Raw genomic sequence first — 15,515 nt, 5'->3', positions numbered from 1 at the left:
TTCTTGTATTCTCTGGAGGGGCGATTCAGGGTTCTAGGTCGTCCGAACGCGCTAAACTTTAAAGTACCTCTTGGAATGTTGTAACACCCAATAGTCGCCTCCGAGCTTGTCGGTCCGTGTACGTTGTCTTAGGTTGTCTTAAGGTTACAGTGTCCGGTTCCTCATATGTACGACGTGTACAGTTTTTTACTGGAGGAGAGCGGATTGTGCGGACATGGTCATGCGAAAGGGTGGCGCGCCACCAAAGTTGCGAAGGAACTGGATCGCATACTTGGTTCTTGGTTATGGGAGCTTCGCTCTCGCATGCATTACAGCTATGTGCAAAAAGGTTGACAGTACGCGCGTGCTGCAGTGTCAATGATGGCCGGTATTTTTGCAAAAGAATTCACCAACCACGCTACTCAATGGAGGGTTTCCTCGATCGCAATCCTGGACTCCTCTTTCCAAGACGGAGATAATCCTTTCGTCGCCTCAATTCTTACTTAAGAGTTCAATACTGATATCTTGCTCTGGTCATAACGTCCTCAACACGACGTAGCATTGCAAACCTACATACAACGCACAACATACAATTCTGCACGTAATCTCAAATACACTTGTTTCCTTGGCATACGAGGTGACGTACGCTAATATTCTCTCCCAGTTTACAAGACACGATTCTTCCACCCCTGGTGCTCATTGTAACAAGCTTCTGTGATAGTCTGAGGAGCAGTGGAGCACTGAAACCCGACCCTGATCGAGAGATCATGGGCGTTTCGCTGTTGCGCATACAAGCAGGAGCTGTTCTCGGCTGCGGTGCCCAAGGTCGCACCTTTGACCCAACCTTTGCCCTGGGTGTGGCAAATTTCCTGCACCCTACTAGTCACAGTGATGTAATACACGCGAATCTGTTATGGCGAAAGTGAGAATGAGATTACGAGGCACGGAACGGCTGGCCTCGAAGGCTCGTACCTCTCGCAAGTCCTTGCACGCCACCGCTGCGATGGGTGTGTTGATACGAGCAGCGGGCATGCCACTAGTGGTGAGTTTGAGGAGGGTGTGTACCGTGCTCTTTGGGTCATTCAACGACATTTCGAAGATCTGGTAGTCTTTGTTCTGGAAGTAGATGCGGAATTTTCCGTCCTCATTTTGCACGGCGGCCATGGCGGTCCCGACGAAGTTGGTAGGCAGAAGGTCTGAGGTGCTAGTTGCTGACTCACACATGGCTGCTGATTCGGACATGGTTGCTACAACCCGTGAAGATGAATGAGTGAACCGTGGATGCGTTGTTAACTGGGACTCACCTTTGTAGAAGGTCGTTGATGCGATGGCTGTTGAGCATGCAATGACTCTTGCTTTTAAACCTCCAGGCAACCCCTGTCTTGAGTATAGTGCGGACATGTATAGTCTGAAGAAAATGAAATAAGTGGAGTCTCCGCGGTGTCTGGGCACAGACCTAACCCCCAAGAGGCGGCCATCGTGCGCCCTCAGAAGAAAAGGTCGTCCCGTGCGCACCCAGGCCTTCGTATAATCCAGGGAACCACGTCTACATAGTCAGATGATAGTCAATCAGTTCGTTCACGGGGCAGTGCGTGACACACTCTGGGCCAGAAGTGCTGAACAAATTGCGATGAAAACAAATCTCGTGTCCATGACAGATGTTAATTCAACAACTCGAGGCCTATTCCGCATTTCAACTCAGACTCGTGACCAGTCTGGCGTACGTCTTTGAGAGGGTGGAGTTTTGACGCTACGCCACTCGACTGGTCCATGGTAGTATACGCCAGGCTGGTCCCAAGCCTAATTTCAACTGGTAAATCAGGGGTGACGACAAGGTACCCATCCAGATGAGAGTCGAACTCTATGCGCTCGCCCAAATGATGAGGCTCACTGTCCAGCCTATGCTCTTAGTAGTCATCAAGTTGGCATGGTGTTCGGAGTCAGAGAGCAACTCGTCTAGTTCAGGCGTAGTCGAGAGAGAGCCAACGCCGGGTGTATGTAGCCAAATTTCCGTTGCCTCCTGCCAGGTCTGCAAGATTCAACCCGGCTTCAGCGAGAGTTCAAGTTGCATTCTCACCACACGTGATCGTTTGACATCTCGTAAGCGCGGCCAACAACGAGCTACAAGCTCCGAGTTATCCAGACCAGAAGCAATGTTGCTGCAGGCAGTCTGTCGTGTCCGCCATGATGCATGATCATCGATCATCATGCAAGAGAAGATAGACTTCATGATAGAGGTGCAGGCTGACCGTCTAAGTAAGTCCCTCTACTAAGTTACTAGCTAGTAGATGTACTAAAGTGCAATATTTCAGTGCATAGTTCACTTTCACTAAGGCGCGCGCGGCCAGATCCCCTCTCCACTTGGGTAAATGAAAGTTTGAAGGGCTTCGCCCCGAGGTTGAAAGCATGTTGGAGTCTACCGGGCGTCCGCCTTTATTTGCGCTCATGCCCTGTCTTCCAAGCAAAACATTGAACGAACATTTCGAGCCCCAAGGGGACACGGCCAGCTATCCATCAAGTGCCACTAGCTCTTTGACATAAACCAAACACCTCACCATATAGCTCCGCATCCCTACCATGACCCGCCTCAGCCTCCTCTTCGTCACCACACATAAGCAACCGTACACGTACTACTACGTCTTGCCGGTGCCAACAGCCACGTCCACGACTTTTGTAATCACTTTACAATTCCGTGAGTCATCTTTACCATGATATGTCCGCACTATTTTTCACACCAGTTGAGCAAATAAAGCCGAATCAATGATCTAGGCGTCCACTTACTTTCGTCTCCACCAACTTGAATACCAACTTCACCTACCAATAGGCACAACAGAACGCGCTATTAACTGGAGGGCTATACAGAACGTCGTGATATCAATCCCAGCTACAGAAACTCGTTAGCCCTGTCATGGCACAATTCCCAAGGTAAGGAGACGTCACCCTGATCCCCGCTTGATATAAATATTCTAGACACCGGTCTGAAGTCTGAGACAACCAGTCCCATCCCATCATCTGGTCAATATATAGTGTCTTTCTGGCTGCTTTGAAAATATGCTGGCTGAAGCGAATTTACTAGTTTGCCTACGTCAATCCATTCACTGTCTAGGACTTACCGGCTGAGGCTGCCTGTGCCATTAGAACGAATTTTTTTTCGTGCATGGATGCCGTTCCCTCAATGAGATAGACTCGAAGAGACATGTTCACTGAGTTTATGCCCGAATATGGTGCAGAATTCTCCGGCAGTCTTACTGCAATCATGATAACTATTCATCTGACATCATGCACAATTGCGCTTGTGCTATAACAGTTTTGCTCAGGAGGCCGTGGATGGTCCACGCCCTTGTGTCCGGATGTCAAGGCGTTAAACCGAAGGCGACTTAACCCAGCTAGGGTGCCAAACCTAAGATCCCCCTGCGATTCTCCATACCTCCATCCCGCCCTTATCCCCGATACCCACCACATCCCCCACCCAATACACGGCAAGTACCTCCATCCCATCCCACACCGTGAATCTGACCACAGTGCCCGTCGTGCTCTGCAGGTCCCACAGCCGTACAACGCTATCATAGGCACCAGTTGCTACCTGCTGCTCGCCACGTTCAGAGGTGGAGATGCAGGATAGAGGCGTGGGGCACGCGGAGGACGACTCATGACAGGGACGAAACGTGGTCGTCGAAGACGGACACGATGCGGCCTCGAGGTGCATGTTCCTACCTAGGGTTCCAGCGAGATTGGATGTCGGAGCATTGGTCGATCGGAGACGTTCCGTGAAGTGTTGCTTCACATAACGCAAAGACAGGACTCATAATAGGGCGTCTGTGTCGTGAATACGATGGCATGGACGAAGATGTCAACGTCATTGTTAACGGTAAGTGTAATACCTGTGACTGTCACGCCTAAATACTTAATCAAAATGTTGCCTCCACCAAGTCATGCAGTTTGAGGCGCTTAACGGCAGTAGCCCGGCGCTATACAAACCACAAGTAAAGAAGATGAAGAATAAAGCGTTTTTTCATATATTACCACAAATGATGAGGCCTTGAGGCCTGGGCGCAAACATTATACTAAGCCCTGCAGGACAGGTTCGACCAAAGTTCAGCGAGCTAGTACATATCTGGCATTGACATTGAACATTGACTGTGGCTAGATGTCGGCACTCTCCTAAATTGCTTCATTCCAATGAACTCAGCTGCAGAGATGTGATTCTGTACTTATCAAAGTACTGTTTACTGAGGCGATGTCTCGACAAGGCATGTCAAAGGTGCGTTGGTTCGTATTTAATCCACCCCAGTGTAGTCACAATGTGCTAGCACTCTCCTACACCACGACCCCTCTCATGACAGCTTCTCCCAAACTGACAGAACAAGGTTGGAAGACTGGGAGTACATCCAGTCTTCTTGTACATGACGCACTCCCTGACTTCGACTCGATAATATCTAACGCAAAGTCCACTGCTGAGACCATAGCGGATTTCTATGACCGCGGTCTGATGAGTCGCAGATATGCCCTTGCTGGAGTGGCATGCTCGACTATCGTCAGCTGCTGTTGCATCACCGCAGGCTCTCTCATCATTCTCACTCTAGGAACTGAGGGTGTCATTCCTCTGATGATAGAACGCAGCAAGCCCGGCCTACAGTCAGAGATGCTGACCCTGGCACTGAACTTGATCGTCACGTTATGCACGGAGTCCATAGGCTTCATGCACAGCATCTCGTTGCGCTCTGCCCTAGCCTCAGAGTCCCGGCTTATTTTCAGCACTAATCTGCGCCTTATCACAGCAGCTCGTGGATGGTGCAACCCTAACGGCGCCGTGCTTAACGGTCTCATGGCTGTCCTCCTCACTATATCCTACAGCTCAGCCTCACTCACCATATTTCCTCTTCACGAAGCTGGAGCCATCATGATCTCAGGGTTCCCTCTCCTCGTTTTGGGCATCGGACTTTTTCTGCAGGTGGCAATCACATTGGCAGGGATGCTATCTGTCAAAATATTGACATGGAGCTCCTCACCTTTCGACGTCACCGCTGCCATGCTTCACCACACCCAATTAACTCCAGCTTCTTTCCGGTGCATGCGTGGCGTATCCGACCTAGGCGTGGCTGAAGGTCCAACGAAGCCGTCAGAAGCACAGCCCTCTGCGTGGAATGCTCACACTAGCATCCGCAAAATTGTACTTTCACTTTGGGGGCTTGTTGTAGCATGCGCTGGATGGGCCGTGTTCGTCAAGTACAAGCATAACTACATCCCTAAAAACCCATCTTGGTCATTTTTTGACAAGGGCAACAGTTATGCCTTCACCCAAAATATCATGCCCGTCGATCAAATTATGAGTGCTCAGTTGTGGATTCTGTCCTTTGTCGACATAGCAGTTGTCCAGGGGCCACTGACACTTGGGCTGCATTGCTCGGACCTCATCGCTAACGTCATTCAGAATGAAAGGCAATGGAGATGTGCTACAACAAAGAAAGGACTTCGCACGTCGACAAATCCGCTGAAGGCGTTATTCACTAATCCCCTTGGTCTTGGCCTTTTCGTCGTGAAGCCTGTGCTACGTGAGTCATTCGCAATATCATCGATCAATTTCTTGAACAATATCATGAATACTTTGATAGACTGGATGTTCGGACTTGCTTTCTCGTTGCGTTTTTGGATGGACACACTTCCCGGCATTGATGTAATCAACTTCTGCGCAGACATGCGTGTAAACCAGGTTTGCATTTACTATCCGTGTACAGCCACTACAACATCCTCACACACTCATGCAGATCTTGAACTTATGTATAGCCCTGTTGATATTTGCCTGTGTCTTTACTTTCGCCGCACTGCGCCCATCACACGGCCCTCAGCCAGCCGCATACGGGCACCTCCAGACGCTCGCCAACCTTGTGGACGAGTGGTCGGATGAGATGTGGTGGGGTCACAAGGAGGACGGAGTACCATATTGTCATGCTGGTATGCCATTTTCATGGTCACGGAGATATTGCATTAATGTTCTTAAATTTAAACAGGGACGAGCAATCATCCGCTGCCGGATGTAAAGATGGAGTGCGTCTATGCTGGTTCTGGTGTCATGTCTCATCCAGCCATCCCGGGAGAAGAATCCAATCTTGAAAAGGTATTTCTTGAATTATCACGAGTTGATATTTGTTGAGTCGGGCTGACAATAAGTACATCAGTGATGGTGCGCACGGCCAGCCACGCCATCTAATGAGACATCTTCGTGCTGTCTGCCGCGCAGATGTCGTCATCTCATAGTAGCCACGCACCGCACTTTCCAGCTGTTACAATTTTTGCCTTGGCTATACTTTAGACTGATCTACTCAGTCAGTGGTCTACATCTCCAACATTTCCGGATACTATATATCTTCCTCACGTCTCCGTCTTTACATGATACCCAGTTTTCTCTTTGCTGTAATACGAGTTACATTTCTGCATGACTGTACGACAATTTTGATTCTGATTTTCAGTACAACCGATTTACCTTCCCTTCTATTACTTCCTTTCACTGAGGTGCTCTGGACTCGACCGTGCACCTGCGGACCTTTCAGACTTCGACACTGTACCAACTACTTTGCTTCAGCTGGCGAAAGCTGCGAGGTTGGATGACCCACGCCCCGAGGCCACAGGGGGATGAAGAACATATTTTTCTTGGCTCATGGCGGCAATTCTACACACTCGTGGCTATTTAGAATGCAAAAAATGTTTCTCTTGTATGAACGACAGAGTACACGCGACTCCGAGTGTTTTCTGGATATCGAGGTGTTCGACCAAACTTGGAGACTTGACCCAACTTTAGACTGTCAAGACTCGAGGGTGATCCGTCAGATCATCCGATACTCGACAAAGGACATTATATATAATTCCTAGACACTGCGGTATTTTTATTCCCCTTTGCTGCTGTTACATATTTAAGGTCTTAGCTCGCTGCCCACACACCTCAGTCTCATTACCCGCGACTGAGGTATGTATATCTTATTCGTACTCGTTATGCACGTCACTTACTTACTATTGCCTTAGGCTCGTATCTATAGGTTTATACTACCTGTACTCAGTCTCATTACCCGCGACTGAGGCTCGTATCTGTAGCTCTCACCTTTCACGCAGACGCACTGGATTTGTGCCGAACGTAAGATCATCCAGCGATTCTCCATACATCAATCTCACCCTCGCCTTCAATACCCACCATATCCCCAAGCCAACCCACGGTAAGCACTTCCATCCCATCACACCCTGAAGCTGGTCACAGTGCTTTTCGGGCTCCGTAGATCCCACCGCCGTGCAATGCCATCATAGGTGCCAGTTACAAGATGTGGCGATGCAGAATTGAGTGTCGGGGTGCATCATAATCGTGATGCCTGTAGAGGGTGAGAGGGACGAAATGCGGAGGTTGAAGAAATGATGTTCCCATCTGGGGTGTCAGCGAGATCGAGCATCAGTCGCCGGGGAAGTTCTAGTCGAGTGAAGGATTCAGCTTGGTTGGCACGACGCAAAGGCGATTCACAATAGTATTGATACAAGATACTAATATCGACGTCCCAGGTTCGTTGCGTACTTTCGATACGCATGCGGTGTGCGATTTCGAGTGTTAAGACCAATGAGGCTGTTCCACGAAGAGGTGAGGAGGTGTGAACCAAATATAGCAGTATGCCGTGCGGTTGTTCACACTGAGCTTGACGCCCGCATTTATTTGTGCATGCTTGGTTCATGTGAACACGCCTGATATCGTTAGATTCACCGCGTCGAGATTCCACCGAAGCAAATTGAACGAACCTTTCAAGACCCAAGGGGACACATGAACCGACTTCCTCCATTATCCAGCTCTGCATCCATACCATGATCCGCCTCATGCAGCTCCGCACATTCCGTTGCCGATTCAGAGAACCAGACGAATTTGATGGGAAATTTGATTCCTCACCTCAAACCACGTACCGGCGCAGACTGCCTGGGGCGGGCATGTAAACAGCCCGTAATAACTACCATATCAAGCCTCCTTGAAGTATATGGATTCTGGCAAATACATAGTGTAGGGGGCAAAACTACTTTGGGCTGAGTTGCGACCAAGTGCCGGCACAACTGGCACTTGGCGCACTGGCAAAACTTGGCAAAACTCCCAGACACATTGCATCAACGTTGCATAATACTACTGATTATTACATTGACGAGACACCCTTCATAGTCAACAGAGACTGCACATCCCAAGACAAACCATCCTCCGAGTCAGATCCCACCTGCTGAACATTATCTTCGAAAGCTGCGGGGACAATTCCTTTGTCAACCTGTTCCAGCTCGGCGATGTCGTACACCTTTCCCGCCAAGATCTCGTACCCTTCCAGCTGGGGATCAATAGCTGATGGGAATTCCGCAATGCATTGCTCGATCTCGTCAAAGGCAGCTGCAACCTCATCCTCCGTTAAGCTTTCCGGCCCCTCCAGCTCGTCGTCAACCTGGCTTCGGCTTGCCAGTGGAGGTGTCCATGTGAAATTTGCATTGAGATCTGTCGCCAGGTCCGTGTCAATGCTACCATTGTTCTGAGTGTGCATGTGTGCATGCATTTTTTCGTCTCGGATGCAAGAAAAGGGCAAGAGCGTGAATATTGGTGTTCATGGTGTGAAATTCACGATTGAAGACAGCTTTGGCGTGCATCCAAAAACCAATGTCCTCGCCATCTTCAATTTGAAGACGCATCATTTGCCGAGACGCCAGCCTTCCGTTTTTTGATGACAGTCACGGTGCTTGTCCCAACGTCAGATTGAGAATTACTGTTTGTTTCAGCTACATCCGAAGCTGGTGTGTCACGGAAAAGCGGTGCTTCTGTCTAGCCAATTGCAGTACCTTTCTGCATTAAGACGTTGTGTGACCACTGCCACTGGTTGGAGTGCAATAGTTGCACTTCCAGAATTTTCGGCGAGACTTGTTATTGACTCGTTCAAGTTCCGTGAAGTTATCGGCGACGATTCTGGCTGGTGGGCGGCCACCAGGATGCTTTTCGTCAGACATTTTAAGATGCCCGAAGTCCAGGGAGTATGGACGACAGGATGGTACAAACAATACAGTTCAACACATGGTAAAAACATAGGGATAGACTTAGTATTACTGATCTGAGCGGCAGATTGATGGCGGATCTGTGAAGAAAATATGTCCGAGTCGGCCTCTACCTACTACTAGATGTGCCAAGTTTTGCCACGGACCCCTCTGAGTTCGCCGGCAATTGCCAGGGTGACAAAACTGGCGCGGCGCAATGGCGCAGTATTGCCAACAACACTACAAATACAACGACGTCGCAGACTCCATGATGCACGTACTATGGATGTTTCACCAAGGTCATGGCGGCGCTCTCATATCCGCATCCAATTGTCCGTGCGCTCGGATCAGTCACTTGGAGTCTCGTCTGAACTGGCTGGGCAGAATGTGATGGTCGCGTGTGTCGTTGTGGGCCTTGCAACGCTGGTTTTACTTGCGGAAGTCTTCCACCTAGAGTACAAGACGATGCAGCAGATCTATGTACGTATTAATTGATACTTCGTATGAATCAAGGATTTCATTGTACCTCTCAATAGGAAGAGGTTACATAAACAGTCGAACATATTCATAGTTGAGATGTGTCGCTGCAAATGCCAATCTCTCAGTGCCAGTTTGACCAGCAGGACCTGCTGCAACATATTACTTGGGTTCTTTTTCGGGCCGCTGGCTTTGCCAGGTTCAATGGGACCCAACGGTCAGGTTTTGCCACTACCAATCGGGGGTTTGTTACTGAAGCACCCCGTCATTCTCAAGCCAAGGGCGCAAGAGCGCTCACCGGAAAAAGGTAAGTAATCTCACAAGTACCTCAATCAATTTTAGGCCGCGGAGCGCGTGCTCATCGTCGAGTTCTGTGTATCTTCATGTAACCCAGTATGTTCAGCAGAGCACCCTGCTAATCGGAGGGGTCTACAGGACGTAGTGATATCAATCTCAACTACGGACCACTTGTTAGCCACGTCATTACACGATTCCCAACGTAAGGATACAATACAAGTTACCAGGGTCCGGGGTATCAGCTCCTCCGATCCAGGTCCACACATATGGTGGGCGTATGGCTGCAATGCCATAACGAAGTTTCGCTTTTCTGTCGTCCGTGTATTTCCGGGGAATGGAAGCGAGCGTTGGGATTGTGTGGAATGGGCCCAAGTATTGTGCAACCTGCTCACGCTGAACAATTTTCGAAGACAGGGGTTGGATCCATCTCCTCGCAAATCACAATACCCAGACTTCGCGGCCTTGGTTGCAATCCACTTCGGTCACGCACATGCAATCGACACATGAATGTTGGTTGGAGTGTACTTCATTTTCATAAGATGGTAAAAAAAAAATCAGGCCCAGGGGTGCCTCCCCACGTTAGTCTCAGGACTAGGGAACACCCGTTGATACCGAAGCCGTATCTCGCCAGGTCTCTCACATTCGCGGTGTGTTTTACTCCTGGTCGTGGACCTTGAATGCTAACTTGGAACTGAATTATCGTAGTTCTGGCCTTTCTTGTTATGAACGAACCCCTGATCCCCGCTGAATACCATGTAGCACGGCAAGGTTTGCTAAGGAGGCACGCCGCTAGCCGAGAATACTTCAATTCGCACGGCAGCCATATACACAGGTGTGGGGCTGATGGTATGCCTCGATGCGTAACCAGACACCTGGATGTAAGTACTTTGTGCTGCGTGAGCTATGACTACGATGACTTCGCAAATAGTATAGCGTATTGAGAACACAGCGAGAAGCGTCAGTCAAACGTTCCTCTGTCAGAACTCCATGCTGTTCCTGACGGTGTTTCCCTACCTGCCGTCGAGGCACCTCGCTGTTTTGGGCGCGTGGTCAGTGCTTGATGTTTATGTTTCCACAGCACAACTGCGTAAGGTATGTGCATCGGCTGGCCGTTCGAACTCGTAACGCTGTTGACAACTGTATGGGCCACCTTAATCCCATCGCGTGATTTACGGCCCTGTTTTCATGTCATGAGCTAATTTGACGTGGAATAGGGGACGGGCACAGGTTCAGCAAGGTAATGGGTGTTGTAATTTTCCCCTTGCCAAGTTTCTAACCGAGGGTGTACCATATCCAAAAGCAGCAGAAAACCCCAGAAAGCCCAGGGCCAGTGAACGGGCCAGTTAGGGCCCGAGGTTTGACAAGGCTCGAGTCCTCTGACGCCAGGCCCCTTTCAGAGCAAGCCAGGCCCGGCGCATAACTAACTCTCACCTCCTAGTGTTGGTCTTGTATCATGCAGAACACCGTTCTTGCTCAATCTCACAGTATATGAAGTCCAAGTAACAGATGGTCTGATTCTTATCAACAGAGCAGCTATCGCAACTCACATTAACTCAACGTATATTATCTTGACCTTCACCAGCAAAATGACTGCAAAGACGTTATTGATCTTCTGTGATGGGACCGGCATGGACGGAAGCCTGTCGCAGTTCAGTAAGGAGAGTATTCCAGTCCTTGACACTGTCTAACGAATCGAGCACCAGATCCCATTGCTCAGGCCATTGGAGGCGAAGTGGAAACCGTTTTTGAGAATTCTGGTCAGCAAATTTCTATCCACCATTCCCGTCAGGAGCTGATTTCCTGCATCGAACTGCAGATGTCCCAGAGAGAATCTTGTCAGAACCACGTAAGAAAATCCTTTGTATCCCCACAATATCTACTCAGGTAGTGCATACTAGCTGTCGGTGGAGGCGAGAACCCGCAGTTACCAACGAATGTTGTCCGCCTTTGTGAGTCGTCATTGTTGTTTCATGGTATAACCTGACGATCCAATAACTCAAAGCACGATCCGTCAAATCTCACACTGCGTGAGTACCCAGCTGATACCTCTCCGACAACATATCTGACATCTGTGTAGCGACGGCAGGAGGCAGATCGTCTTTTATCAATCCGGAGTCGGTTCAGAGGCCAATTTCAAGGGAGATCCTGTTAGAGGGACGACGGTATTGCGTGAGTAGTCTGCAGTTGGGAGGGTTCCTGAACTTATGGAATCATTGTATGGCTCAGAGGCACTGGGTACCGCAGTCGGTGAGTCCGCTGTTTCTTCCGGGATAGCGAGACTCTAATGGGTATCCTGCTTTCCAGCAAGCAAGATCCGTGACGCATATGCGTTCATCGCTCAGAATTACCAAGAGGGAGATGAGATCTGTATCTTCGGGTGAGTATTGGTTTTGGATTTGGTCTCACACACTCTGATTTATCATTCGCTAGGTTTTCCAGGTGATGTTTGCCCCATTTCTCGCGAGACCTGTCTTTAACCTGCAAGATGGCCGTTCAGAGGGGCCTACACGGCGAGAAAGCTGGCTGGGTTGATTGTGAGTAATCCCGATCATCACTAAATTCTTCCCTCATTATACGAATGTTGTAGGATCTCATTGGGTTGCTGACACGAGACAATCTTGGAAAGTTCTTCTTGATTTGGCGTCAACTTGTGGACAAGGAGACTCCTACCATCCCAGATGGCACCCGGCGTCCAAAAATCAAGTAAGAATCCCTGAGATTATGTCTTTCGATTCCTTGCTCAATTGCTGGAAAGGTGCGTAGGTGTGTGGGATACGGTCGGGTCGGTTTACAACACCATCGATGCGCTCGAGATCAAGGATACGAGTCTTCCTAAATCAGTCGAGATCGCACTTCATGCAGTTTCGCTCCAGGAGAATAGACAGAAATTCCTGCCTACTTTGTGGACCGTGCCTCAAGGTGGATTGGCCCACAATCAAGTTCTGAAACAGGTGAATACATCTATGTGCAGTCACTCCTAGCTTCAGCGCTGAGATCATTGCAGTTCTGGTTCCCAGGAGCCCACTCTGACGTAGGTGGTGGTTATCTGCGTCGTGAACTTCAAGACATTGCTCTTTTCTGGATGGCGGTGCGTGAAGTTCTTTTATTGGCGCATGATGTTCTAGTTGTTCATTGGCCTGTAGGGTGAAATCACATCTTTCATCGAGCTAGACCTCGTATACTTGCGATCGACCAGGCAGCCGAACCCCGAACCCTGGGGAACTTCTCAGCCCCACAACGCGTACATTGACAGCTCCTACGCAGAGCGCATGGCGGTCGGTCACGAGACCCGTCTCGAGAGCGGACAGATCACCAGGACCCCCACATTCCACCAAAGTCTCAACTTCTCTCCTCAGGCATTGAAGTCCCCGGACTATATGACCACCACCAGCCTAATTCAGCAGTCATTCGGTCCGACATTCGGTCCGAACTATCCTGGTTTGAACTTCTTCGAGGCGTTTTGCATGGCCAACTGGAACAAGGAGCCGGTACTTGGCGATCCAGAACCTCCTATCTTCGAGAACCCAGGCGACATCATTCGGTCTCCGGTCTACTGGGTAAGAGGCCTTATTATCCTATTCTTCTCCCATTCTTGGGATGTTGACACATCGCACGTAAGACTGTTGGTTTCCGGGGCTTAATACCCCCTACAGCTATTCAAGGAGGTCATGAGATAAACGACGACCCCCTCTATGTTGCACGTGCTCCGTATGCGGTGAGCTAAATATATCCTGGCGTTCGAGCAGTCTGTCTTACGGTGGGCAACTTTCTAGGGTGGTCTTTGTAAGTTCCGATGCTGGCACGTTCGCCAAAGTATTCACCTTTCTCTCACACAAGATCCAGGAAAAGCTTCTTCGGAATATATGTGGATCAGCTACAATGGCGAAGAAGTCATCGTATGTTTGCTCTAGCATCTTGACCTGCGCTTTGTCACAAGTTCCTTGTCAGATCACTGGCGAATTTGAACGTCTCGTGGGAGATCCGAATTCGGTTCGCTGGGTTCACGTTGACGGCCAATTCTCTTACGAGAAATTGGACGGCGCTGTCCCCGTGCGGTGGGTCTACCTTGCAAATGAATGTCTTATCTTCGCTAACACCATGTCTGGTCATACAGTGGAGGAAAAGAGGAGAATGGAGAACCCCTTTTAATCGCGCGAGCGTCTTTGGAGGGAGGTGTCCATTGTGGCGACGTCAAATACGATGGCTATGGTCAGTCGATGCTTGGTGCTCCTCGAGCTTTGTTTTAATCGCCCTCTCTTGCAGCTAATATCCCATATGGTGGCACCGGACTCGTCGCGGAAAGCTACGATGTTCTTGTATTCGCTTGAAGGGTATTTCAGGGTTTCAGCTCGTTCGATAGCGCTAAGGACCCTCTCTCGAAATGCTGTGACACCAAATAGTCGCCTCTCTTGTCAGTTCGTGTACCACGTGTGTTGTCTTATTAGATGACAGTGTCCAGTTCCTCGATATATATTTTGCATGATAAATTGTCACTTCCCTGTGAAGACAGCAAACTCTGCGGAAATATGGAGGTGGCGCGCCGCCAAAGCTAGTCTCCCCATGCCAGACCTTGAAAAAAGGAAGAGCCTTCAACACTCAAGTCATATGATTAGAGCAGCGGCTGATCTCTATAATTTGCCCAGAAGGCTGGCTCCTGGCCTCAACATCGGGATGTTGAATAGAAATGCTCGAGCAAGAGCCCAGGTATTTTGAAGATGGATGTGGAGGCCCAATGAAGGTTTGCATGCATGACATAAGCAGAAAATGAAAATTCGAGTTTCTACTACCAGTCAAAGACTCCAAGCGTTGAGCCTGGCAGTTTCCTGGACAAGATCCCATCAGAGCGTTGCTCCCGCAGGATAGCACTAGCGTGGACGAGGTGGCAGTCGCTGAAGTGTGCCAGGACGGTGACAACAACATCAAGCAAATAGAGAGAGTTGGAAGTCATTGAAGTACGCCGCAGAGTCCAGACTCACGGTTCTTCTGCCAGTGACCGTGTCAATGGTCTATCAATATCACTATAAGAAGACCCACTACGGTATCGTGACTAGGTCTCTTTAGGAACCAGACCATCTAATAAGAAGGGAGTCGGGATGGTCTATATAGGGAAGACAAAGTAAGTGCGATTGCTATCTTCAAGCCCGGCGTGCTCTAACTTGTTCTGCTAGTGACACCTCATAGCACGCGCGGCCCGTCCCATGCCAGTCGCGAGCTGTCTGCCTAGTCCTCTCTGGCATTGGATTCTTCTGGTCGATGTGGAGGATTCTACAGGCAAATGCGATTGGGACCAACCATGCGAATGGGGCGACGGATGTCGCAGATGACTCCGCGCTCACGGAGGGTGAATAGGCAGGGCGTGAATAATCTAGTGAGCTCGCCGAAGAACCGAGGCGCTAACACTAAACTTTTTGAATTCTTTTTCCCGGACGGACGACGCAGACTTTCGCCTAGTAAGACATTTACTCCCCGCATTTCAATATGAAGATACTCAGTGCCGGGCTGTATGCGCTAGCCTCAGCCATGAATTCGGTGAGTGATCTTCCCAAGGCGCTTTGCCAACTCAACATCATCAAGATCTTATAGGTCCACGTCAAGAGGTACCACAACCTTGGGGCGCTATGACTGTAATTTGACGCTTTGAAGAGATCATGCTCACGAGGGTGAGCATCTATAAGCGGATACACGAAAATGATGAACCTTTTTTGCTACCCGCGTATAAAACCGAAGATTGTATATTTCGA

The 15,515-nt window shown here is 49.4% G+C and overlaps 5 protein-coding genes across 5 annotated transcripts; 3 read left to right on the top strand and 2 right to left on the bottom strand.

Annotated features, from left to right (window-relative positions):
• Window positions 1-551: 551 nt before the first annotated feature.
• EDB91DRAFT_284185 (uncharacterized protein) lies at window positions 552-1,306 on the bottom strand. Its single transcript, XM_041326711.1, has 3 exons — window positions 1,284-1,306; window positions 952-1,234; window positions 552-887 (listed from the first exon to the last, which is right to left on the bottom strand). Exons 2-3 carry the CDS (start codon window positions 1,219-1,221, stop codon window positions 645-647), a joined length of 513 nt encoding a protein of 170 aa, XP_041183977.1. The 5' UTR covers window positions 1,222-1,234; window positions 1,284-1,306; the 3' UTR covers window positions 552-644.
• A 3,312-nt stretch (window positions 1,307-4,618) lies between these two features.
• On the top strand, window positions 4,619-6,418 carry EDB91DRAFT_1277846 (uncharacterized protein; the record flags this gene model as incomplete). The annotated part of the gene is made up of 5 exons (XM_041324683.1): window positions 4,619-5,531; window positions 5,592-5,680; window positions 5,745-5,931; window positions 5,988-6,094; window positions 6,156-6,418. The coding sequence occupies 5 exons, from the start codon at window positions 4,622-4,624 to the stop codon at window positions 6,156-6,158; spliced, it is 1,296 nt and encodes a 431-aa protein (XP_041183976.1). The 3' UTR covers window positions 6,159-6,418.
• Window positions 6,419-7,977: 1,559 nt separating this feature from the next.
• EDB91DRAFT_283843 (uncharacterized protein) lies at window positions 7,978-8,675 on the bottom strand. The gene has a single exon (XM_041326709.1). The coding sequence runs from the start codon at window positions 8,529-8,531 to the stop codon at window positions 8,130-8,132; it is 402 nt and encodes a 133-aa protein (XP_041183975.1). The 5' UTR covers window positions 8,532-8,675; the 3' UTR covers window positions 7,978-8,129.
• Window positions 8,676-9,282: 607 nt separating this feature from the next.
• On the top strand, window positions 9,283-10,281 carry EDB91DRAFT_1077237 (uncharacterized protein; the record flags this gene model as incomplete). The annotated part of the gene is made up of 3 exons (XM_041314917.1): window positions 9,283-9,480; window positions 9,606-9,784; window positions 10,002-10,281. 3 exons carry the CDS (start codon window positions 9,283-9,285, stop codon window positions 10,279-10,281), a joined length of 657 nt encoding a protein of 218 aa, XP_041183974.1.
• A 762-nt stretch (window positions 10,282-11,043) lies between these two features.
• Window positions 11,044-13,508, top strand: EDB91DRAFT_1277833 (uncharacterized protein). Its single transcript, XM_041324682.1, has 12 exons — window positions 11,044-11,427; window positions 11,478-11,531; window positions 11,673-11,723; window positions 11,777-11,801; window positions 11,852-11,943; window positions 12,001-12,021; window positions 12,079-12,151; window positions 12,260-12,308; window positions 12,362-12,477; window positions 12,530-12,725; window positions 12,779-12,862; window positions 12,918-13,508. The coding sequence occupies exons 1-12, from the start codon at window positions 11,361-11,363 to the stop codon at window positions 13,413-13,415; spliced, it is 1,326 nt and encodes a 441-aa protein (XP_041183973.1). The 5' UTR covers window positions 11,044-11,360; the 3' UTR covers window positions 13,416-13,508.
• The last annotated feature ends 2,007 nt before the right edge of the window (window positions 13,509-15,515 follow it).

This window comes from Suillus paluster, assembly GCF_016628075.1.
Source record: "Suillus paluster strain FC165 chromosome Unknown EDB91scaffold_2, whole genome shotgun sequence".
NCBI lineage: Eukaryota > Fungi > Basidiomycota > Agaricomycetes > Boletales > Suillaceae > Suillus > Suillus paluster.
The sequence above is the reverse complement of the archived record's forward strand: the minus strand, read 5'-3'. Positions and strand labels throughout refer to the sequence as shown.